Source organism: Apostichopus japonicus, chromosome 20, assembly GCF_037975245.1.
Source record: "Apostichopus japonicus isolate 1M-3 chromosome 20, ASM3797524v1, whole genome shotgun sequence".
Classification (NCBI taxonomy): domain Eukaryota; kingdom Metazoa; phylum Echinodermata; class Holothuroidea; order Aspidochirotida; family Stichopodidae; genus Apostichopus; species Apostichopus japonicus.
In genome coordinates, this window is record NC_092580.1 from 8,670,970 (window position 1) to 8,696,541 (window position 25,572).

Sequence of the window (25,572 nt, forward strand, 5' to 3'; positions counted from 1 at the left end):
AATACCACAGCACAGTGTACAAACGATGTAGCGAAGGACATCTCAGGTCCAGCTAAAGACTAGCAACGTGCATAATTGTGTAGCAAAAAAATCACTTTCAGGCACTTTTCAGAGGGCGGCACGCGGTCTGGGGCGAGTCTTCTTTCCCTTTAAGCTGAACTGTTGAAAACCTACCTAGCCAGGCTACCGCGTATAGGTTTTACTGTTTTTACTCAGTGTAGTATTTACTATATTAACAGTTTGTAATTAAATGAGTGACATTCGGAAAGAGAAAGAAAGTAATAATTATAAATAACGTTCAGAATTTGATGTATTTCCAAATTGTTCATTAAACAGTGTTTATGTTTACATTGAAGCTGTAAAAATCCTGATTTTCTACTTCAAACAGTTGAGTATCCTTACATCTTTTGAAATAAGTAACTTTTGATTAGTTTCCAAAACTGGCGCCTTTGTGCGTGTATATGTACTGCCAATACTCAGCCTAACAACCACGCCTACACCGTCAGCTTTGAACCAATACTGTGCGTGCTTGCTGCTGGCAGTCGCCTTTGAATGCAGCGCTTGGGCCTTTCACAAAAGCAGGTCTGCATACTGTAGTGTTGATTGGCGGGTTACATCTTTATATTCCGACGTCTCTATGTTCCGACGTCTCTATGTTCCGACAATTTTTTTGGACTCAAATTTTTTCGGACCAAAATTTTTGACACCAACATGTTTTCGGACCAACTTTTTTCTGACCAAATTATTTTTTGACCAAACTGATTTTGGCCCCAAAAAAACATAACATAACAAACTTTGGGCCCTTTTTTTCCTGAAAAAAAATTGGTGCGTCCAAAAAATTGTGTCCCCCAAAAAGGTAGGTCAGAAAAAATGTTGGTCCAAAAAATTGAGTCCCCCCAAAGATATTGGGTCCCAAAAAATTTGGGGCCCAAAAAATTTAGGGCCCCAAAAATTAAGTCCCCCAAAAAAATTTGGTCCGAAAAATGGGGGACCAAACAGATTGAGTCTCCAAAAAAAAATTGGGTCCGAAAAAAGTTTGTCCAAACAATTTGTCGGAACATAGAGACGTCGGAACATAGGGATGTCACCGTTGATTGTTTGTCTTCGTTTGTTTATCTTCGCATAGTATTATGAAAGTTGCCGGCTGCAGAATGTAATAACGGCCCTACTATAGCCAGCTATCTGATTCACTGCGAATATGCTTCTGAATTTGTTTGAGTGAGAGTATATGCGATTGTGCTTTAGAAAGAGCACCTAACTCCCAGTTTCGCTGAGTTCTTTGGTTGAAAGGTTTAAAAATCTTTTGGGTAGTTTCTTCCTTAAGCGCCTTGTCTTGTTCCAAGCGGTATTGCCCATGCTCAATTTCTTAAAGGCATTGAAGACTCGCCCCAAACCGCGTGCCGCCCTCTGATAAAAAGTTAACTTTCCGTTGCTTGCAACTGAAGTTTTCTTCTTGTCGGAACAAATTGCAGACAGTAATGAAACGTGATACCATCGTATCTTTTATCTGGACCTGAGATCAGGGAGCTCCATAACAACTCCCTGCTGAGATGTCCATCGCTGCTATGTACACTGTGTTTGGGGTATTGAAGGTAGCTGCATGAACTGACTGTACACTAGTGTCTAATTACCGACGGTAGCAAGCTGTGTGTGTATTTTCTGGTATCGATGGCGGTGTCTAACACTTTTGTTACACCTCATTCCAAACTAGGTCAGTTACCGGAATCAGACGTTTCTTTGTGCGCGAGTCTTCACCCTCTTTAACCGCGCCCACATCACACCACACCACAGGAACACAGTCATACGTAATGAAAGGCGCTTCCCGCCGTTCAAGCTCTTTTAGATTAACGTGCAAGTAGGACGTACGGTAAATGAGGCCTGCGTGCATTGCAGGGTTTCCAGTCTTGTTGTCTGCGACACCCGATACTAATAGCTAGTACGTAACTTCTATGCATGTTCCACAACCGTGCACCAGTAACTATACTGCGCTGTGTTCGTAACACGGTAACATGTGTTACAGGTGGCACAGTAATTACTGCAAAGCTGTTACACGTTCCCTTGTAAGACAAATAACTGCGCGACTGGACAAGGAGTCTATGAGAATTTGACGTGGTAAACTATTACTATATTAAGGCCTAATTTAGACGTGGAACTACCCATAAGGCTAATCTAGGTTCCCCTCCCCCACCTTAGGTCCCATTTTGTGTATCTGTTTTGTGTATATTTGAGACTTGCACACACTCACCCGTCCGTGAATATCTTAATCGAATGGATTTACTACTACGATAAGAAAAGAGTTAGGCTACCATCTGAATCTCGCATGCAGTATAAAATAACCGCCGCAGTGTGTCGGCTACGTGTTGTGACAGCGCCGACCATGCACTCCGTATTGTACAGCTAGGGAGTAGTCTTCGTTACCCAGCCGCCTCGCATTTTCACCTTTCGGACTCGTAGTTCAACGTGTAACGGCTTTGCAGTAGTTACTGCAGCCACCTGTAACACATGTTACCGTGTTACGAATACTGCGCAGTAGTAACTGATGCACGGTTGTGGAACATAAACAGTACTCACTGTATTAGCTATGAGTATTGGGTGTCTGCGAGGATATATTTATGGAAGGTTGGGTGGGAATTTGGGGAAGATCAATCCACGGCGACACATTTAAGTGGTCGACGAGTCAGTATATGTAACATGAACTGTTTTAGTTAGTGCAGTATAGTCTTGTTTAAACCCTACTATGTACAGCCTAGTGTGCCTTTCTTTTGCACAAAGCTATTTTCCCGTATCTATTTGCTGTACTGCCCAGAAAACGTCCGCTGCAACGCTTTAGATTGATACTATAGTTTGTATCGAACAAATCTTAGTAGTAGTAGTCAGGCGCGGCGAAACGGAAAAATTATTGGGGGGGGGGGGTGCTAACGTGTGGAGACTATCTAAGCGGAGCGCCACCATCGGTTGGCGCGGAGCGTACAAGAAAATTTGGGGTTATTTCAAACCCCCAGATGGCCGGAAACGGCACTTCCCGTGTGTTTTATACTGCGAATACCTAGCCCTAAAATATGGGTCTCAAGTCTGCAATTTCTCAGATTGCACGTAAAAGTCTGTAAAAACATTGTAATTTGTATATTCGATGGTGTTTCAAGAGAGTAGCTATTATACTCGTAGTGTACTCGCAAAGACGGTTTTTGAGTGTAGTAAGGGCAGTGGCGGAGCTAGGGGTATTGGTCGGGGGGCGGCAAGAATGGTCTGAAGGGGCGCTTTCGACACTATCTAAGCGGAGCACCACCACAGGTTGGCGCGGAGCGTACAGAAAATTTTTGAGTAAAGATACTCCCTAGATCGCCGGAAATGACCCTTTCCGGTCCTGGCTAATTTGCAGATAAACGAAGAATAAGGTGTCATCGCCAAATTTACACCAACAAAATGTGACAAATGTCAATAAGTAGATGAGAGCGCTATAAGAAAGTGAATAATCTAGAATAAGTAAAAAGTGGTAAAGAGCTGAAAAAGGCGCCAGCAGTCCATTTGAGTCCGTCAGGGGGGGGGGCATCCGCCCCCTGACCGTATGGACGCTCCGCCACTGCGCGGCGGGGTGCAGCCCCTAATTCGCCATTACTAATGTAAAAGAGAGTTTTGACATAATTGGACCTCCATGCTTTTTATAGGCCTACATCTACATGAGACATGTCGTTGTTTACATTAGCATCCCGCGGTATACTGCGCAATTTTAACGGACCGTACGGTACATGATGGCATGCGATGTAATAACCGGTGCTTGCTTATATGATATTGACATTAACCCGTTGAACGCGCGCGAAGCGCGCGAAAATCTTTGGTTATTTTTCCAGGCAAGTCAGACAGTTTTGAGGCTTTTCATCCTGGAACGCCATTTTCATGCTCACTGATATGATGTGATATCTGCTGTTTGCGTTACAAATTCGAACAGGCGCGTAGCGAGGAATTTGCCAAGGGAGGGGCGAAGCCTGTAGGCAAATTATCTAAGCGTAGCGCCACCATAGGTTGGCGCGAAGCGTACAAGAAAATTGTGGCCGAAAGTGTCTCCCAGATCGCTGGAAATGGCACTTCCCAGGACCATTTGTTAGCGCGAAGCGTACAAGAAATGTTGGCCGAAAATGTCTCCCAGATCGCTGGAAATGACCCAGGCGATTCCCAGGCCTTGTAAGTTGCATCTAAGCACTTTCTATTTTGAAATTACTTAGCGATATCATTTAAAAAAATGCTGAATGGGGGGGGGGGGCGGGCGGTCGCCCCCATCCCAAAAATCGTCATGTTCCCCGACGACACGGTCGAGTTCGAGACCAGCCACAGTTGGTTTCATAGCACAATTCTACACACGCGTTATGATAGACCATATATAGTATATATATAGATCATTAGTGAGAGAGGAAAATGGAAACGTAAAAAATGGAGTTGTCGGTGTAAGGGGTAGGGTGAGTCACACTTTTACGAAATCATTGATCCGACTGCGTCTCCCACCCATGAGAACCAACCGTCATCGCAATTCGTTTATTCCACGTGCAATAAGGCTTTACAATGATAACTTGAGCCGTTAGGTCCTGCCTATGTGTGTTTTATTGTTCGGTTGTTTTATGTTTATTGTTTTATCGTTCCGTCCTATCCCTGTTTTTCATATTTGTAACATAGCCATATTTTTAGCTATATTTTTATACTGTCTTTTTACATTTTATGTGCAAGATCTCAATTTCCTTCTTTGGAGTAATAAAGTTCTACTTATCTTATCTTATCTTATCTTAACGGTGGGAGTCATCATTATAATTTTCAATTTCGGAAATTTCGTCAGTTAATTATTGTTCATGGGCAATTTTGACTAGAAAATGTTGTTGTTTAATTATTTTGTTCCTTTTAGTTTTTTAATTTCTCTTTTGATCAATATCTTTACAGTTGTCAAGTTGGAGTCTAAGGTCTTTTTGTTTTTTGGATAAGTTTGCTATTTCAGTATTATTAAACGTACCTTTTTGTGGGTGGATTTAAGTTTTGGGCATTGTCTAAAAAATTGTTGACAGTTCATTCCAATAAGTAGCTGGTGATTGGGAAAAATTGGTTTCGTTTAATGCGTTAAATACCTTTCATTATAGTCAACTTTGTTTGATTTAAGATGGCAGAATTACTACTTTCAACAGTGTTATTTACTGGATAAATTTGTCTTCTTGTTGAACTATTCAGGGTGAAACTACTTATATTGATTTTGTGATCAGTGTTAATATGAAGGCCATTATAAGCTCGAGCATCAATATTAATATATTTGAAGTTTAATAGGGCTATGATATAGTCAATTTGGCTTCTGATATGGTTTCTGTGATTATTAGGTATAAAATTACTTGTATAAGTGTTGATATGCTCAAGTTTGTGTTTTTTAGAAAGTATTACATAAGCATAAATCGTTACGTACAATTAGGTCTGTTAAGAATTCATCATTAGTATTAGTATTACCAGTGGTGTATTTTCCAATATGTTAGGAAAGAAAGGATTTGATGAGCCAACTTTTGCATTGAAATCACCACATATCATTACTTCATTTCTATTGACAGTATTTAGTAGATCTTCAAGATTTTGGTAAAATTGTTCGGTTTCTTCAGGATTCTTATAAGTTATTGCTGATGCAGGGGCATAAGCAGTAATATTATGTAGCGGGTGGACTTTGTTATTATAAGTTCTATAAATGGTCAACAGAGCAAGGCGATCAGATATGGTTTTAAAAACACAATAAATTCCTCTCTAAACAAAGAAACCTACACCGTGATATGAATTGCTACAAGCTGCTTTTAAAATGTATATGAATTGGATTGATCTGACCTTGGTAGTTTGACATCGCCTGGACCTCTAATCTTTGTTTCTTGCACAGCGGCGATGTCAATATTGTATCTTTTGATGTCTTCAAATTAATTCAAGTTGTTTTTCTTCTTTTGAAATCCCACGAACAGATCCTCTGGCATGTTTATATAATGACAGTGGGCAAGCACATTCGTGGTATATATGCAAAAACGGACTCGGAGGCATGTACAGTTGCATGAGAGAAAATGAGTATTACAAACAACTTGGCCAAAACTAAGTGTTGACGGCTTATACAGCACGAAAAGCTAAAAGTCAGCGTTTACTTTACAACCACAGAAACATTTTGAAGTTAGCTTCTGTAAACAAGAAGCACTGAAAATTACTTATATTGATTTGTTATTTTCTTAACGAAGTTTACGTACTTCACCAACGTTGTTTTAAGGTCAAGGGATACATAGAGTTGACTTCCAATAATGTAAAACTTAACAATTCTAATGTTAAGAAAACCCCAACTCCGTTGCCATTTTCCATCTCCAAGGGGGTAGAAATTGGTAGCAAGTACTATTACGTAATAGCTGCAGATTGGTGCGTGAAAAATATCGCTATTACTCCATTGCACTACTTCAATCAAAGCGATCTCTTACGCAATGAAAATCTAAGGATTAAAATAGCATCTTCCTTCCACTCGCAACTGGGTTAAGTGAAAATGTTTGCTAATAAACTATCAGCAATAACAGCAAACTTGTCTCAAAACTACTTAAATTGTTGTATATTTTGCAAAATATGTCTGTAGGATATGCCTTAAGAAATAATTTAGGAAGAGTGTGAAGGAGCACCTAAAGTAGAAGAAGAGTATACAGTAAAAGAAGCTGGCTGTTTTTGTGGAGGTCAAAGGTTATTTGGGGTCACGAGGGGTCAAACTGTGAAAACATTGTAAACAAGATATCTCAAGAAGAGAAACTTGGACGAGTCTCATATTTAGTATGTAGTTGTAATACGTTCAGTTTAAGAAGACTTTTGTTTTCTGTAGAGGTCAAATATAATTTGTAGTCACCAGAGGCCAAATCGTGGGACCTTGTTTATAATCTACCGTATCTCCCACCGACCAGCCTAGTAAATAACACGTGCGTACGCCTCATTAGCATAGGAGGCTGCTGGCAATTGGAAATAAGCTTATGGGCGTTATTATCTGTAGAATCTAGTCAAAGACTGGTGTAAAAATCCCCATAGCCTTCAGCGCATCGCTCCGGAGCATACTTTGGCTACATATTCTTGCGTGCAAAAAAGGTGTAATATTGTACATACAGCGGCGCTGTCGGAAGGATTCCGTCGTATTTTGCAATTGTTGAGATTCACTGCCAAATGAAAACTTCAGGTTTGCATGAAAGTTACGAAACTTAACTGTCACCTAGAAGGATTTTCACTCACATCATCGGTGAGAGTGGAAGATAGATGCTCTTTCAAACGCTACCTTTCAAACATAGGTTTTCAGTGTTAAAAGATCGCTTAGTTAGGCAGTGTAATGGAGCAAAAGCGATACTTTCGCACACCAATCTGTAGCTAATAGACAAGATAAGTAATTGGGAAAATATACGAACCGCACTATTCGAGGAGCGGTTCAAAGTTGCAGTGAGATACTGAATAGGCTTAGGACTCTCGCACACCAAGCTACTTTAGTATATGCCTTGTTCGAGAGGAGCCCTAATGTAGCAGAAGCCAAGCTATACTAGTAGGTATTTTTGCAGATGTTTTATTTGTATTTGTTTGAGACACTACAGTAGGCCTAGCTGCTTATTTATGATTCTGCCACATGTATTATTTTGTTCATCACTTACTTTTGGTGGAAAAATGTTTTAACTTTATACTGCACAGTAACATAATTTTCCAATGTGCAATTACGAAGCACCATGTATCTGCCTAAGTGGCCTTAAGGCCCGGTCACACTATACCGATTTTTTATCGGAATACTATCCGATTTTCCCGGAGGAATCGAAACAGCCTGTTTTTCGTTCGGGTCTTCTAGCCACAGTGATAAAGGACCTGATTTGCTATCAGTTGAGCCATTCCGATGTGGAATAGCCCTCTCCTAACTTTTGATATTGACTCCGTTTCCTTTTATCGGATAGCTATCCGATTTCTCTTCCGATTTTTGTCGTTTTTCGATGTGACGTCACTTCAGAATGTAGTCCGTTCCAGAACCCCTCAGATTTGGAATAGGTATTCGAATATTCCACTGCATTCATTACATTCACTACCACAAACCTCACTCTTCGGCCTAAAATCGGAAATATCGGACCGTATTCCGATAAAATATCGCTGTAGTGTGACCGGGCCTTTAACCTTGTTCATAGAAAGTATTGATGATATAGCTCTTCCCATATGGAGATTTGAAAATTTGTGTTTTGGCGAGCAGACTCTTAGTCACGGTCGCCAAATCGCATTAAAAACATTTGTCGAGCCTGAAAACCTTTAAAACATGATTTCTCATGGTAGAAGTCATAGATACTTCTCATAGGCTACATGGTGTATGAATTTGCCATATTGAGTACAAAAATCATGTTGTTTGTCTGGTCAAATCTCATTTGAGGTCAGCAGAGGCCAAACTCTGAAAAGCCTTTTGCATGATATCTAACGATGGGAATCGTTGGTACTTCTAAAACTTGGTGTGCGTATGCATAACATTGAGTACGCTACCCCTATTGATTTTGGTGGAGGTGTGTATTGCCACGTACAGTAGCTAGGTAACAGCTATTCTGGTTTACAAGCAGAAGTTTAGTGCAATGAAGTCATCGAAACCTCACTGCGTTTCGCATTCTGGTTGTTTTTCGTTTAAATATTTTTAACATTTTTGTCTAATCTATATATATCCGTGGCTTATGTTTTTTTTTTTTGGTAGGGGGGGGGGGGCATGGCCGCATTAGTCTTCCGTACAATACGTCCGATCCATTCTTTTCTTTATTTCCGCTGGCCACCCATGGTAGTTTGTCTATGTGTACTTTTCGCGTTCCATATTAATAAAACAGGCTTCTAGACAAATCTTTTATGTACAGTAAATGCATAGAGCAGAATATATTCAGCTCTATTAGTACTAGTAGTAGTATACGCCAATTTGTGTTACACTTGGCATGCCCTTACTTCCATCAAAATGAAGATAGAAGAAGTGAAAAGTACGACAAAGACGCAACGAATTGCATCACACAGTCATGTGAAAGGCTTAGGCTTAGATGAAGTGGGTAATGCCCATGCATCAGCGGCTGGTTTTGTCGGACAAGAGCAAGCTCGGGAGGTAGGCTACACATTTACCCTAACGTTACGTGTTGGCTAGCGCCGTAGCGTCCGCTTCAGACCATGTGCATTTTCATGGCGGAAACTACTGTATTTAGTAGTTACGTATATAACATGTGTGATGTCTCGGATTGAGCAGGATCTTCTTCAGAGGCTGAATGACATGTAACAACCTGTAACTTGTCATTCAGCCCATGAGGAAGATCCTGCTAGATTTGAAACTTGCAAGGTATATACCTATAGTCAGTATTGCGAAGTTCGGAACACTGCGAAGTTCGCACACCTTACACGATTTCACCATGACAACCTACAGCAAGAGCCAATTTCACGAAAAACTACGAAGTTACAGTTATTTTCTCTAAAAAATGACCACAACATATCAAGTATATTTTCAAGTGATTTTTACCATAAGATATAGTTTTAAGGTGTTTTAAGGCTTAGGTGTCCGAACTTCGTAGTGTCCATGCTATAGTACCATAGGCCTACTTATATTAACAATAACACCAATAAGATTGCATGCATAGCATGCAGTACTTTGAGTACACGGCTCCAGTGCCATTTCGCCATAGGTACATACCGCCATACCATTCCGCCATAGGTTTTGAACCATGCCGCCAAGGCGGAAAAATATGTCGAAGGGTACATTTTAAGAATGGATTTTACACTGGAATGTATTAGTGAAACTTTGATTTGCGTGGAAGAAGGTACACAGTCTTCAAATTTGATGGATTAGATGGATAGACTGAATTGTAGCTACTGTAAGGCTATTTGGGGGAAAGGTACACAGTCTTTAATGTATATATAGTAAAGGCTTCTTATTGACGCACTTTCAAGAACTGTATTTACTAGCAACGATACAGCAGGCAACCTAAACTTTTTGCAGCAGAGTTACATATTTCATGAGTTTGAATCCATTTGAGGTATATGCTGATCAAATTGTGTTTTGTTTTAAGCTTTTAACTCCCTTCCCCCAAGTTTTGCACATGTTTTGGACATATGGAAATCTTACTCCCTAAAAATAACCAAAATTACCTCAATATAATAGGTACTAAGGTAGTCTCTGGGACCTGACCTGTCTGAGCTTAGACTGGTTCAGAGCAGAGCAAACAGCATACAGTATAACATCAATGGATGTACATACTTAGGCCTACACTATAGTTAGCTTATCGAAGAATGTGTCAATTTACTGTAGGGTATGTAAGACTTGACACAGCAGACATTTTGTGGTCAAATTCTTCTCAATTGTACGTTAAGTAGGCACATCATTACATTTCTGAGGAACTACACATATGAAAAATGCAAGCAGTTGCGTGATTTGGATTTGTTGGTTGATAGACATCGTCAATCAAATCCTTAAAGGCATTGAAGACTAGCCCCAAACTGCTTGCGGCCATCTGAAAAAGTTAACTTTCGTTGCTTGCATGTGACGTTTTTTTCTTGTCGCTACACGTACAAAATGCAGACGGTAATGAAACGTGATACCTTGTTTTAGCTGGACCTGAGATTGGCATTGCTGTATCGTCACTTGTACACAGTGCTGTGGGTATTGACCGCAAGCTGTGTGTGTGTATTTTCTGGGATTGATGGTTGTGTCTAACACTTCTGTTACACCTCATTCGAAACTAGGTCAGATTATCGGCATTAGACGTTTCTTTTTGTGCGAGTCTTCACACTCTTTAAGTGCGTCAAGTATGAGCCCACCATGCTACATGTTGATTGAATCGTTTTAATTGTTAAGCTAGTAAGAGTCGATACACTGTTGTCAATTTCAAATATAGTATTGTTGGTTGAATAAGTCAAATTAATTTAAGTTGATTGTTTATTAAAAAGACCGATTCTGATTGTTGATTTAAATGACTGATTTTGTGGATTTTGCGGGCCTAGATAGTTTGAAGGGAAGCAATATAGTGCATTAAGGCCTACAGTGCACCCACCATAATGTGCTCTTTCCGCCAAACAAAAGTGCTTACCGCCATCGGAGTAACATGACGGAATGGCACTTTTTATATGGCGGAATGAGCACATTTTCTATGGCAGAATGACACGGCCCCCGTCTTACACTACATACCCTACCCTACATTCTTATACAGGCTCTTAAGCAGATATGCAGTTTGGTAACAGTTTTGTTTTATTTTTAAATTGTATATATTGTGTCAGTAATGTTACTAGCAAAAAAAGTTTACAGCCCACTGATGCAAGTCCCTAAAAATGATTGCATCCCGTAAAAAAAGCTTTCATAAGCTATTGGACACCAATTGTGTTTATTGTATGCCTTACTTTCATTAGTGTAGTTGTAAACTTGTGATAGTATCTTTGTCCATACTTTGTGAATGTTTTTTTCAATAAATAGGCTTAGTGCACATGGCCGAGTGGCCTGCCCCTCTTTTCATCCTCCTTGCTCCTTCAACCAATTTTCACTACCCTGCCTCTCTTTCAACTACCCTTGTACTTCCCTACCTGCCAACTCTGTAGTAGCTACATGCTTTGACCTTGCAGCAACAACCAACTCTTCAAATATCCCTGTACCTAGACTACAGTGTGAAGTTCTCATGCTAAATTCTACACCGTTCACAACTGTATGTACATAGGCCTGTTCAAACTTAGGAGTTTCAAACACATGCGCAAAAAATATATTCCCTGGGTACTACTGCACAGTGTTTGCAAGCTACCAGTACATGGCAACAATTACAGTAGACCTACGTAAATAAATTTTTACACAATGTTGTTAATAAAACTTTCAATATATATGGTGTTTGAAATTTTGGCCCTCAGTGTACACAAGTTACTTCACTGATTGTGAAAATGACCATACAATAAGACACAAATAAGGTATAATGTAACTAAATTGTACTACATGTTTTTGTCTTCCTCTCCTTTGTCAGGCAGCTGGTATTGTTGTGGAACTCATCAAATCCAAGAAAATGGCTGGTAGGGCTATACTCTTGGCTGGACCCCCAGGGACTGGAAAGACAGCCTTGGCACTAGCTATTGCGCAAGAACTCGGTAGCAAAGTTCCTTTCTGTCCTATGATTGGCAGTGAAGTGTTCTCAACAGAAATTAAAAAGACTGAAGTTTTAATGGAAAACTTCCGACGAGCGATAGGTATATATGAATACCTTTAGCTGCTTTGATTGCTGCCTTATTTTTTATTTTTGAATGGGTTGGTACATTAGGAGAGGGAGGCAAAGTGTAAACTTAATAACTCTCAGGCTCAGGTTATGCTATATGTTCTTCATTAGTATTTCATTCTGCATTGAATGAGGAGTACAGAAGATTTTACGTGTCACAAGTTGAGTTTAATATTTTATATATATGTTTATTTGCAAAGTTTGACAGAAAGGTCAACAAAGGTCAGTCTGAATGATATGTTAACATGATAACTTCAATAGGAAACCTTGGATTAGCTTCATACTTGGTCTGTGGAGTCATCTTGTGGAATACAGTCATTTTCCTCTGGACTGTGAAGGTGAAAGGTCATTTGAAATCAGCATGTACATGTGTGAATACAGTACTTTGTTAACTTCAAAAGTATAGCTTTGTTCTAACAGTCACGATAACTCTCAATGTAAACATTGGATGAATTTTTTACTTTGTATGTGACCCTCTTGTTGCATACAGCAGGTTTATTGTTTACTTGGGTCCAAGGTCCATTGAGGTCAACAGATGTAAAATGCATATACATGGTTTGTGGATCCAACTTAACGAGTACAAGAAAGTAGAAACATAGTGTTTGCAGTGTGGTCAAAGTGATTTGAGGTCAGCAAATGATCAAATGTAAATGTAAATCCAAATGTATAGCTTCGATGAACTTCATAGTCCACCCTATGGAGTAAAACAATTCTGTTTTTAGCGCAATGGAGGTCAAAGAATGAACCTCAATGTTTGTAAACAAACTGAAATTTGGATGAACTAATTGAGAGCAATCTTGTTGCAGTCTGGTTGCTGTATGTGAGATTGTCACTTACCAATATTTTGTAACAATTAGATCATTGACAGATGTTAATATCCTCATTTAATCAAAGTGTATTAGTGCAGTATAAATTTCTGTTCCCAACAGGTCTTAGGATCAAGGAAACAAAAGAGGTGTATGAAGGAGAAGTAACCGAACTAACACCTTGTGAAACAGAAAACCCTATGGGAGGTAAGAACTGACCAGTGCTGCAATGGATTCACTCGGAGTCAAGTATGGAGTTGTCGAGTCTAGTAACTGAGTATTCGATTCCAAGTCTTTAACTTTCATGGTGTGAAGTTGAGTAATTCATGTGGCTTGAGGAGTCTGGTTTAGCCTTATACCTGCCTTGTCTGATTCATGTCACCTCTCATCAGTTCTTTAATGATTTGACGTCCATTGACATGTGATTATCACATCTTTTCAATCAATTTCATTTATCGAGATACCACATGTGGGTGATTCTAATTTAAGGATAGGAAGCTATCAGAACATTGGAGAGAGAGAGAGAAGGGATGGGGTAGTGGGTTAGAACAGTTCATGAAATGTTTTTGGGATTGTAAATGCTATTATAATCCAGATTTGACATAAAGGAATCTTCAAATTTAATTTCAAAATTTTAATAGTGATTTCAAACTTTATCTCAGAACTCTGATTATTTAATCTCACAATTGCAAAGTATCCAATGTAAGACTATTTTCTGGTTGTGTGAAACTTTTAACTTCTTATTCCCGCCAAAGGCAAGAGGAATAGTGGTGGTGTGTATGAGACATGGTGAAAATAGCTCAAAAAGTACATGATGGATGATTATATTTAGCATGTGAATCTTCTTTTCTGTGAAGGTGAAATGTCATCTGTGGTCAGACCAGGCAAACAGTGGTCAAAGTTTGAAAATGTTTTGAAAATGATTTCTCAAAAGTAAAGCTTTCATGAATTTCATAGGTGATATGAAGATCCAACCTTAGTGAGTACAATAAACTTGTTATATTTCTGTGGAGGTCAAGGTCATATGTTCAGTTAATACATGCCAAAAGTCTGAAAGCATTGTAAGCACCATTTTGATTCCTTGCCAAAGGCAGAGGGAATCTTTGCGACAGCAATGGCCTGTGCCTGCATGTGTAGATACAGTATGTAGAAATCATGACTGGTGACATAAGACAAACAGTCATTGCTTGTCTAGACAAAGGGTTGGAATGAATAGAAAGATCATGGGTTGTTGTGCATACAAGTTTGAGTACAGTGTGTGATGCCATGACTTTAAAACTCAAAAAACTATGGTGGGTAAAATTTGTATTTGGTACATAGATGCACCTTATAGAGCAGAAGAACCCTGTTGTGTCGTGTATGATCAAATGTCTATGGAAGGCAACAGAGGTGAGGTCAAAGTCTGAAAACCTTGTAAACACGATAACTCAAACACTATACGCTAACGCTTGGATTTACTCAAAAAACAATAAAGTGGATGAACTTTATATGCAGCTTTATTGACGAGAAGAATGCTATTTGTTTTCTGCAGAGTTAAAAAGTCATTTGAGGTCAGCAGCTCTAGGTGAAAGTATGTAGACTGTCAATTTTGCAACTAAAGAAGGAAAGCTCGATTTACTTCTCAGTTTGTATGTGGATACACATTATTTGGTACAAGAACCTTTGTTTTCTGCAGACTTCTAAGGTCAACAGAGGTGAAATTGTGAAAAAAAAATTTAACTCAAAAAAGAAAGCTTGAATTTACATGGATCCAACATATTAAGTACAAGAATCCTGTTGTTTATGCAGAGGTCAAATGTCATTTGAGATCTGCAGTGGTCAAAATGTTCAAGTAAACAAGATTACCCAACTTATGTGAAATTTGAAGTTGTATGACTGTTGCCACCTGCCTTCATTTAAGCAAATCAAATACTGCACAGATCAGAACTTGTGTTAATGAGAGATTGGGAGTACTGTGTTCTGCTTAAATGTTGTGTTGTATTGTACATGGGCTAGGGAATGTTTCCACTGTAGGTTCCAGTTCTATTTTTCAGAAAATAATGTTCATGAATCATTATAGCAGAAAGCCTTGGACAGGTGAGAACACTGTGACAGATAGAACAGCTTCCTCCAAAATGACCCTCAAACCATTGTTTTTAACCATTGCTTCTACTGCTACCTTCTGAAGAGGGTTTAGCATTTGAAGCAATCACATGAAACACTCTTTCACTCATGCTTTCTAAGCCAAATTACTAAATAGATTTAATGCCAAACAATTTCTCCATCTGCTTGATTTATGTAAGAAAGCTATTGCACGCAGACAGTTTCAATGTGCTTGGTTGTACAGTATGTGACATTTGTAAACACCAGTAACTGAAAAAGTACACTGTGGATTTACTTCATACTTGGTTTGTTGATCTGCCTTATTGAGCACAAGAAGCCTATTCTTTTTGTGAAGGTCAAAGATCACATTGGGTTACAGTTTGAAAACTTTTTTTTTTTTTTACCATGCTTGGTACTGTATCTTTATTGGTAACATTCTTGTGCCAATTCGTACACATTTGAAAACAATAAGGTCAAAGACCTTTTACAAGTAATGATAAGTACAATAAAAACAATGATGCATCGTAATTAACTGAGCAGTATAATGCAATTACTACATGAGTCTTTTTACTGCTCATAAGAAATAAAAGCTATGCCTCTTAGCTTGAGTTCTTTTTCAAGTTAAATAGCAAATTTAATATGAATAAGTCCCTACATCTCATTTCCACGTTTGTAATTTTTTTACTGAAGATGAAGTACTTGAGATGAAAAATTAAGAAATGATGTGGGTGATTCACAGAAAAAAGATAATCGAAGCATATATGTCATTCTTCGAAAATATAAACTGACTGCCAAATATAGCTTGCTCCACATCTAATATGAAGTTCGATATAATAGGGCAATTCCCTACACAGATGTAACAGGGTCTCATCATAGCGACCACCAAAGTGACATCCCGGGTTATCGATTTGCCCTATTTTATGGCGGTAGTGTTTTGTTCCAATAATGCGATGGAGGAAGCGAAATTGGAAATATTGCATCTTGGAATCTCTGACAGAGTGGAACGGGACTTGAAAAGTATTCTCCAATTGGGTGGCTGTGATCTTGAAATAAAGATTCCATTTGGCTACAGCCGCAGGAGGAGTGCTAACATGAGTAATAAGGCTATTATGAATATGTTTAGAGACAGAGGGAATAAACTGGGGATAATCACTAGAGCTATCAACAATATCCTTGTAAACCTTCATCAGTCCATCCTTCTATGCTCTAGGGATAGACGAAATAATTCCATAGTAAACAGTAAACAGTAAATGGACAATATAATCTAATCTATACTTCTCTTTGAACACAGTATTGACAATAGACGAATGTCATTGTCAAACAATTGCTTCACCTGCCTAATCCCTTTTTGGAACATTGAGTTGTAAAATATGATCTTATTGTTAAATTTAAAAAACTAATTTTTCCTAATTTTTTTTTTCATGATAATTGAAATTAGTAATAAAAGAGTGCAATGACCATGCATGGCAAACATAAAAAATGCATTACTTTTATGAATGTCGCCTATTTTATAACTACAGTATCAAACCAATGGCTTCTTTATCTCCACATTGACCTATTCTATTTCATAGGATATGGGAAAACAGTGAGTCATGTTATTATTGGCCTGAAGACTACCAAAGGTACAAAGCAGCTGAAGCTGGACCCTTCCATTTATGAGAGTCTACAGAAGGAGAAGGTTGAGGTTGGAGATGTTATCTATATTGAAGCCAATAGTGGATCTGTTAAGGTACAAGTCTACTTCTATCATTATAGGGTTAGCACTTTGTCGAACTAAGCAAATAATATTAGATTGAATGTGGTCAAATTACATCTTATTGGTTTGTTTTCACCAAACGTTCTGTTACTATTAAAATAACTGATTGTTTATTTCACTAATAAGTTGTGGCCCTCACACCATTTTCATAGATCATAAAAAACACGCAAGAAGCAGATAAGAAGTGTTGAAAGTTGCTACAGTGTAATTGTATTTGAAACTGCTTAACTTCTGTGGGAGAACTGTTCACCTTTGAGTATACAAAATTAATGGTCAATCCCATGAAATACTGTTGACATGTTTGCACTCTCTTCACAAAATTTCATCAACATTGAGGATTCTTGCGGACTACCCCATATTGGTCAATGGGTTATCCCACTTGTGTGGGTTTGCTGCTGCTTGAAAGACTACTCACCAGGAAATCAGACATGGTGTCCAGGACAAACCATATAGGATTTTCACAGTTATGGAAATGGTTACTAAGTCATGACACTGATCTTGTCCATATAGCATTGATATAGATTAGGCAAATACCTAGGATAAGGAATTACTTGTCAATAAATACATCTTGGACTACCAGGTTGTTGTTTAACTATTAAAATGAAACCTAGCTTCTTAATATCAATGATAAAGAACTGGAAATCATGGCATGCGCATTGTATTTGACCATGTGTTTGTCATAGCATGATCATTTTGCATTATATTTATGGAGATGTGTCTAAACTAATATGCATAAAATACTTGCTAATATAAACTTCTCCATTTCAATCTATTTTGATCACACAATTGGTAATCGCACAAGTCGTAGTCCCCAATAGAAGCAGCATGTATACATTCAAACTTTTTAAAGTATATCACCAGATTTATCTCCTTAAATGCGGTGGCTTCTACTGTAGGTGTACGTCTCTTTGGTTCTAGGTACATATTATAACATGGCTAAACCAAGGTCAAACTAGGTATTCACAATTAAAGACTTGTTCAATCACTTTTGTGTTGTTACGTTTAGTGATTCTACTCAAGAGCTAACAACAACCCGGTGAAGTAAACCTATTATTGTCTTATTTCTTTTACCAGAGGCAAGGACGATCAGACACATATGCAACAGAGTTTGATTTAGAGGCAGAGGAGTATGTTCCTTTACCAAAAGGAGATGTTCATAAGAAGAAAGACATCATACAGGATGTGACCCTTCATGACCTAGATGTGGCCAATGCCAGACCACAGGTGATTTTCTGTAAAATTGTCCACATCTTGTCAGTATTTCAAAACTAGCCATTGAAGGTTGAGACCTTGATGTTAGATGGGTTACTTGAGCACAGGGAGGATCTTGTTTAGACATCTAGCCTTCCTTTGTGATCTGACACAAACCCTTGTAAAAATGAAGAGAGAGCTTACTAATGGCCTTATAATAGAGGAAAGTAATGATTATCAGTGGTTGCAAAAAAGCCAAAGCAAATTATACAGGTTGACTTTGATTTTTTTACCTGCATTTAAGATATGTATGTATATCCATCTTATAGATTGTTGTGAAGATTAAAGGTCATTTGAGGCCAATATAGGTCAAAGTGAAAGAATTTTGTAAACATGATAACTGAAAAAGTAAAGGCAGGATGAATTTCATACTTTTATGCAAGCCCACATAAGTTCTGCTGGTAACGATAGTCTAATCTTAAAAAAAAAAAATTGTGCAATCTTCTGTTAATATTCTCATGTAATGTGCAACAGGGAGTCACCAAGCCTTTGGCATTCCTGGTTCTGTCATTATAGGGTGGTCAAGATATCTTGTCGATGATGGGTCAATTGCTGAAACCAAAGAAGACAGAAATCACTGATAAACTGAGAAAGGAGATAAATAAAGTGGTCAATAAGTACATCGATACAGGTGTAGCAGATCTGGTTCCTGGAGTTCTCTTTATAGATGAGGTACACATGTTGGATATCGAATGTTTCACCTACCTACACAGGGCTCTGGAGTCTTCACTGGCACCTATTGTAATCTTTGCCACAAACCGAGGCAAATGTAAAATCAGGTAAGATGTGATAAGTTTTCAATCAGTCTGATATAAAGAGAGGGTAGATAACATGATTTGGTGATAATGCAGACAGAGGTAATTTAAACTGAGCTTGCATGTTAGCAAAGGTATGCAAGACTTACTTTGTTCCTCGCTTACCTGTATCCTTACAACCTTAGCACTCTCGTTCTACCGTGTCTAGGATGAACTGGTAACCTTTTAACACTGTGCGCCCTCTATGTCCAGTCAATGCCCTCCCTTCTCATTCTACCACATAAAGTATTCAGACATTCGTTTTTAATGTCAGATTTTATGGCGTTTCAATTCTTTTGGAACTGTTTTTTTAGGACAATTGTTTTGTTTATTGGAAGAAGGATTTCTGAGCTGAAATAGGTGTGCTTAACCCGATAAGTATACTTTTCATTTGGGAATGTTTTTGGGAAATACTGTATTTAGAATGTTGTTTGAAATGATGTTGAATATATGTGTTTTGGGGTCTTGGCATTCTCACCCTTAGCTATGAAGAGCATATGGATCTGGGTACCTTTACCACAAAGTTCTCAGGTGTCCAATCAGTATCTCAGTTCTGCGTAACCTATGAGCCTACTGTGTAGTTTACTGTGTGTTATGTGCGAGCAACATTCCGCTTGGTGCTAGTTGTACGCAATTTTTAAATTGGCTATGAAACAATGCATTTGTCAGAGTAAAACAAATCCTCCATGCGACAGGGGCAAGCACATTTTCCTGATTTTCACTGGCATGTCGTACGATAGCTACAGACCGATTGATTTGCTGCACTTGAAAAAATTGCATCGTTACTTTGTGATAAATTACACTTTTCCATTACGTTAAAAGTTACTTTTTGATAGATAAATAGTAATAAACAAAGGGTACACACTTTTTTAGTTTGTTGCTGGCAATCCAGATGAAAGAAGCAAACTAATATTGATAAATGGCCCCAGCACAGTTTGGATATGTCTAATCTATGGTTGCCAAATAGATAGGCGAGGTATATATTCAATTTGTTTATTGAGTAAGGAAACAACAAAATTGATGGAATGATTTGAGCTAGGTAATGAATGGGAAGGTCATCCGATTAATTCTCACATTAGTTCAGCTGAAGATATTTAGTCACATCGACAACTTTGACTCTTCAGGCTGTGCCACTGGGGTTATCATAGGAGCACTGAATGAAACTGTTTTGTCACCTAATAGCAGCAAGTGAGAGTACCTCTTCAACACTCCATAACATCACAATATATATGTTATGTTAAATTAATCTGACACAATACAAAATAATGACAAGTTATTCTGTGCCAACAATTAATAAGCCAAGATCAATTCACATTTAAATACTGGTGTACAATAAAGTATGCAGTGAAACCAATGTTCAATCATTTATTTATTAACATGACACAGTTGTTACATTGATAGCATCAAATATGTAGCTTACATTACACTATGAATGAACATGCAAATCAATGCTAAAAACTACAAAAAGAAGTAAAATACATAATGCACTAAAGGCAGCAATCAATGTTTGACATCATGAAAAAGAACTCTTATGATACATTACACCAATTTTTTTAGTTTGTTTGTCAGCTCCCCTTCCTGTTGGAATGCAAAAATTGGACAAGCCATAATTTAGAAAATGTCAGGGGAATTTAAGAGATTAAACAATCGTAAGTTTCGGAACACATTGTCATAACTTCAACATGTTCCTACTTATTTGTTGTTCGTTGACTATCACAGAATGAAACAGTCCTAACAAATAAATATCATATTCTTGCTATTCAAGCATCTCTGACTTAGGCATAACTTCATATGTGCGGTTTTACTGACTTGATATATTACATTCAAACTTTAAGGTTGGGCTACACTGGGAGTTTTTTGCTGGTTGTACACACGAACAATTCTATCACATTGTATCTAAGATGAGCTTCTGCATCTGTGATACTCTAGATTTCCTTCTCAGAAAGTATGATGTTACTTAGTAAGAAAAGGTCTGGAAATGTTAATGTGTTAAAAAAATTATAAATGTGATTTTGACCTGTTGTGAGTTGAACTGTTGATGATGTTTTTGTTTTGCAGAGGCACTGATGATGTCATTTCCCCTCACGGGATTCCCCTGGATCTACTTGATCGAGTCATGATCATAAGGACTCTGCCTTATTCTCAGGAAGAAATGATACAAGTTAGTCTATTGATAATTCTTTTATAATCCTTTTCTATTTCATTTACGGGACATACAAAGATATATTACCTTGTTTATAAATATGTCCTTGATTGCATTAAGACATAAATTTGTCATTACTTTAGAACCATACATCAGTGTATTGCTTTGATAAGTATTCTGATGAGTCTCAGTAAGATAATGATATAATTGGATCAACGGAAGCATATTTCTTTGTCTCCTCTGAAGATCTTAAAGATCCGGTCTCAGACTGAAAACATTCAAGTAGATGACGACTCCTTGAAACAGTTGGGCGAGATTGGAACTAAATCTACCCTGAGGTCTGTATACTGTACTTTTCTGATTATCTTGAGATGGTCTTAGTGACATTTGGTTCTGATCAGTGTGAGACATTATGTTTTGCATCTCTTCCTAGTGCTTTTTGGTTTTGGTGACAATTGCAACCACTTTAATATTTTGATGTTGATTGGTTTGCATGTGTCAGCGTGTATTTGATGCACATACTTGTTAATCTATGCCCTGGGTATCAATTGAAGGAATAACTTGTCCTTTCCATGCCTTCATAGATGAAAGTGGCATTTCAGTGCCAGTACAACTGAATACTATACAATCATATAGGGCATTATACATAACTGTGGTCAACTATTGTATGTATAGAAGCTAACCTTTTTATCAGAGAGTAAAGTTAGTCACCTCTTTTTGGCTTTCATATATGAAACTACTCTGTAACTCTGTTGATATTATGATCATTTGTACAAGGGAAAAACTCAATTGTACAAGGAAAAAACTCCCAAAATCTTTCTGTGTACCCTCTCATTGACTCTTGATAACTTTTTCCCACTGCTTCAAAGTGTTTATTTGCTTTGGTTATTTGCCTTAGGCAGGCAAGTAAAAGCCTTGTGTGTATTAATGTTTCTATGTTTGTTAATGCTATGAAAAGTAGAGGATGACTGATGTCAACGTGACTTTTTCTCTTACCCTAAAACATGAAATTAATCATGTTGCACTGAGAAAATTGTTATATTTTGTCACATCCTCTGTATTTAGTAGGGTTCTGCTTTCCTTACCCGGTAGACCTGCAAAAGAATGACTACTACAGAGTACAGAGTGAATTTGCTCTTTTGTTTATACGCCCCTGTTAATAATGTAAATAGTGTTTGTGAAATTGTTGTACCCTACATGAAGTTGGTCAGTTGATACTGGTATGTTTTTAATGATGCTAGCTAATAGGGAACACCATATATAGCAAGCAAGTACCCACAGGGGTGTGTCCAGGATCATGCATGCATATACAGTATACAGTAGTATTTGCTAGACTGAGGTTTACTCCAGCCCTAGTGAAAGGCGAAAGGCTTTTCTTTTACCGCTGTGTAATAATTATTTTTTTATGGTATATGACTACAGGCCTGGGATCAATGTAGCCTACCTCTCAGTTTGTAATGTATAGGCCGATGAGATATTGTACTTCACATGATGTGAAGAAGTGTGTGTGTGAGTAAGTGCGTGTGTGAGCATCAGCAAGAAAGTGTGTCACAAACTCCTCCTTAGTCCGGTCAACTTGATTGATGACGTCAAACTTCAAGAAACATAAAAAAAACTGGTTTTTAGCCATTTTCTGCTTGTCAACATGTAGGAAAGAGTCATTTAAAGAAAGAGGCATTAAAGAAAGAGGCAATCAACCTCACAATACTTAGGGAATGATGAGACAAATTTTAGATAGGACAGATTTAGTTCTTTAGGGTCAGGTCAATGGCCAGTTGAGGTCTAATTGGCCTAATTTGTGCGAAAAAGGAGTGTCGCAAACTTTTCCAATGTAAGTCCGATCACATTTAAACTTGGTTGATGCTGTGTAGGCCCTGTGTGTGATATTGGTGAAGGTCATTTGAGGTCAATATGCTGCTACCGTAGTAGTTGTGCGATGAAACCTTTTACAAGACTTTACAATGGCTCAATGGTTTGATATTCAGACCTCTGAAATATCCTGTTTACTCCATGAGGATACAGGCCAACTATTGAAAAGTGTTGATACGCACAATGCTTGATAAGCCAGAAGGCTGCAGAAAGAAGCCTTGTGAAATAAACTTTTAGCACAACCAGCCATCTTTGTGTAAGCCTTCTCTAGACTCTTTACAGTAGTGAAACACACATGAACTGCTCTTAAATTAAGATTGGTTTAATAAAGTAGCGAGAAGAATTTTTTCTGTTTGAATATCACACTGATATGCTAGGCTGAGCTTACTACAAATTGGGTTCCATTCACTATTTTGTGTGTGCTCTTGAGGTAGGGATGTGGTAGTGAAAGAGGTAGTATGTGAGGGGTTTCTGCAATAACGGAATGCTGTACAAGCAGTCCATGGCATCTGTAAGAGTAAGGAGTTCATTTGATATCATAACCTCAAACTATTCAATTGCTTTGTACCTTTGATTTTGTTGGGCTATGGAAACTTGGAAGTAAAATTTCCCTTCTGAAAGTTTGACCACACATTGAAGCATATCATTGATGTATACTTGCCAACATGTTTGTGTCTGGCCTTCATTCTCATATTAATGGCCATATTAGTTACTATTTTGTTATGTTTATCATGTTTTTGCCTTTAGATATGCAGTGCAACTTCTAACTCCAGCCAATCAGCTGGCAAAGGTCAATGGAAAAGAAGCCATTGGAAAAGAAGAGATCGAAGAAATTAATGAATTATTCTTTGATGCCAAGACATCTGCAAAGATTTTAGCAGAGGCTGGTGATAAATACATGAAATAAGTATGTTCACTTTCTCTGCTGTAATGGACAGAATCATTTGCTGTGAATAGTGCAAGGAGATGCATGCCAGTTGCAACAAAAAGACCCTCCAGCGTACGTCCTAGGATTATTTGTTAGTGGGAGTAAGCTAGCTACAGAGCCAGCATTGGTCACATGGACCTATTTCTTTACTGGACTACCTCACTTTAGTATGTGATGCATATTTGTTTAAGCTCTTTATTCTCATTATTAAAGTTGATGCACTGTCTTGGTTCAGAGTGAAAATATGATTCTCTAATCACCAGCACATAAAATATTCCCTCAGAGTATTGTACTGTGTATTCCTAGATGCAATTTGGTGACATCCAATTTTAGTGATTTGATGATGATACAAATGATTAAGGTATATTAGTTGTCAATACAGAACCTTCAAGTGCTACCCTGGCCATTATTTGTCTTTTATCTATTGTTAAATGGAATGTCTGAATGGATCTGCTACTTACTTAGTATATACTTGGAGTTAATGCAAAGCGTTGGATGCATTCTGCTACTCACAACAGCTTTGTTGTTTTTGTTTCAGCTGGATACTGGACAAGTTTGGCTATTCCATGTGTGGAGTTTGGAAATTAGGCTAATGTAACCTCTGTATATGAGTTTAATCTACTGTTCGAACAAACACAGAGAAAAAATAGAAAGACACCTCAATATGTAGTTTCCATAGATTTATATGGAATTTTGAAACTGTAACAGTAACTACTGTAACATAAGAGGTAAAGCATGGTCCGGCCATAGCATAAAACGGAGGTACTATATAGGAGAAAGAACTTGATAACATAATGGCTTCCTGATTTTATACAAGCAAAAGAGAATGTCTAGCGTAACAAATAAACATGATTGCTTAACCGTAATAGAGACCAGCTATGTTTGCCACTGAACACTTAATTTGCAATAAAAGTAAAAGAATCTGTTACACTACAACACTATGGAAATTTCAGCTCAAAGCAGAACTAAGTAAAAAAAACTGGATATGTTCGTCATCCAAAGGAATGTTGTAGAAGCTACTGAGAAGCTTCCAGGATTTGCAAGAGGACAGGGGTTAAGACCAGTAACAGGATATGAATTTAGGTGACAGTGACTGTATTGATTGCACACACAGACAGCATGGAATGATGCTGCTGATCTTATTATTCTTACTTATCCATGAACTTACTCGAATGTATGATGGTGAATGACTGGTTGTATTGTTGGTTCAAGGTGGTAGGGTCTATGGTTGTTGAACTAGTGTTGGGACCTGCAATGTTCATAACCAACTGTAACTTGCTGTAAATCTTCAAGATAGTATATAGGACATTTTCTCACCTTCCCTTTTTGTGTTATCAAAATTGTTTTTTAATTATTTTGTGAAATGCACTTTCTTAAAGATTTGTATATTTTCAAATCATTCCGCTCAGTTATGTAAAATGAAAGATACCTTTTGGTACAAATATTCCATATTTTTGTTTTTATTGTGTTTTGACTTGTATGTTACATGGCGATATTCTGAGTACTGCTAATTTAAACTGACCATTGCTTCAATCTGAGGTTCCTTCTGGTCTTTATCTTAATTTTGACTCTACAAGTTAAGCTACTGTCATGTTGAAGTGTCTATCTGTTCGTTGACAATGGTTGAGAAGTAACTTTTCTAAGGTACTTTGCTGCATTTGTTAGTACAAGAATCCTGTTATTTGGCCCAAACTCAAAACAATTAAGTTTGTGGAT

The 25,572-nt window shown here is 37.9% G+C and overlaps 1 protein-coding gene across 2 annotated transcripts; it reads left to right on the forward strand.

The window, feature by feature from the left end:
- Nucleotides 1-8,865: 8,865 nt before the first annotated feature.
- LOC139961416 (ruvB-like 1) lies at nt 8,866-25,300 on the forward strand. Of its 2 annotated transcripts, XM_071960558.1 has the most exons (10): nt 8,866-9,100; nt 11,982-12,201; nt 13,157-13,240; nt 16,687-16,844; nt 17,946-18,095; nt 18,639-18,901; nt 20,975-21,077; nt 21,306-21,397; nt 23,676-23,835; nt 24,395-25,300. In XM_071960558.1, exons 1-9 carry the CDS (start codon nt 8,960-8,962, stop codon nt 23,833-23,835), a joined length of 1,371 nt encoding a protein of 456 aa, XP_071816659.1. In that variant the 5' UTR covers nt 8,866-8,959; the 3' UTR covers nt 24,395-25,300. The 2 variants fall into 2 exon arrangements, with proteins under 2 accessions (XP_071816659.1, XP_071816658.1); XM_071960557.1 differs by having other exon boundaries at nt 8,867-9,100; nt 23,676-25,300.
- Nucleotides 25,301-25,572: the final 272 nt, after the last annotated feature.

Excerpts from the sequence above, each read along its gene's own strand:
- LOC139961416 (XM_071960558.1), top strand. The coding sequence starts at position 8,960 with ATGAAGATAGAAGAAGTGAAAAGTACGACAAAGACGCAACGAATTGCA. Across the intron at positions 9,101-11,981 it reads GACAAGAGCAAGCTCGGGAG|GCAGCTGGTATTGTTGTGGA; the intron begins GTAGGCTACACA and ends CTCCTTTGTCAG. Across the intron at positions 13,241-16,686 it reads AACAGAAAACCCTATGGGAG|GATATGGGAAAACAGTGAGT; the intron begins GTAAGAACTGAC and ends TCTATTTCATAG.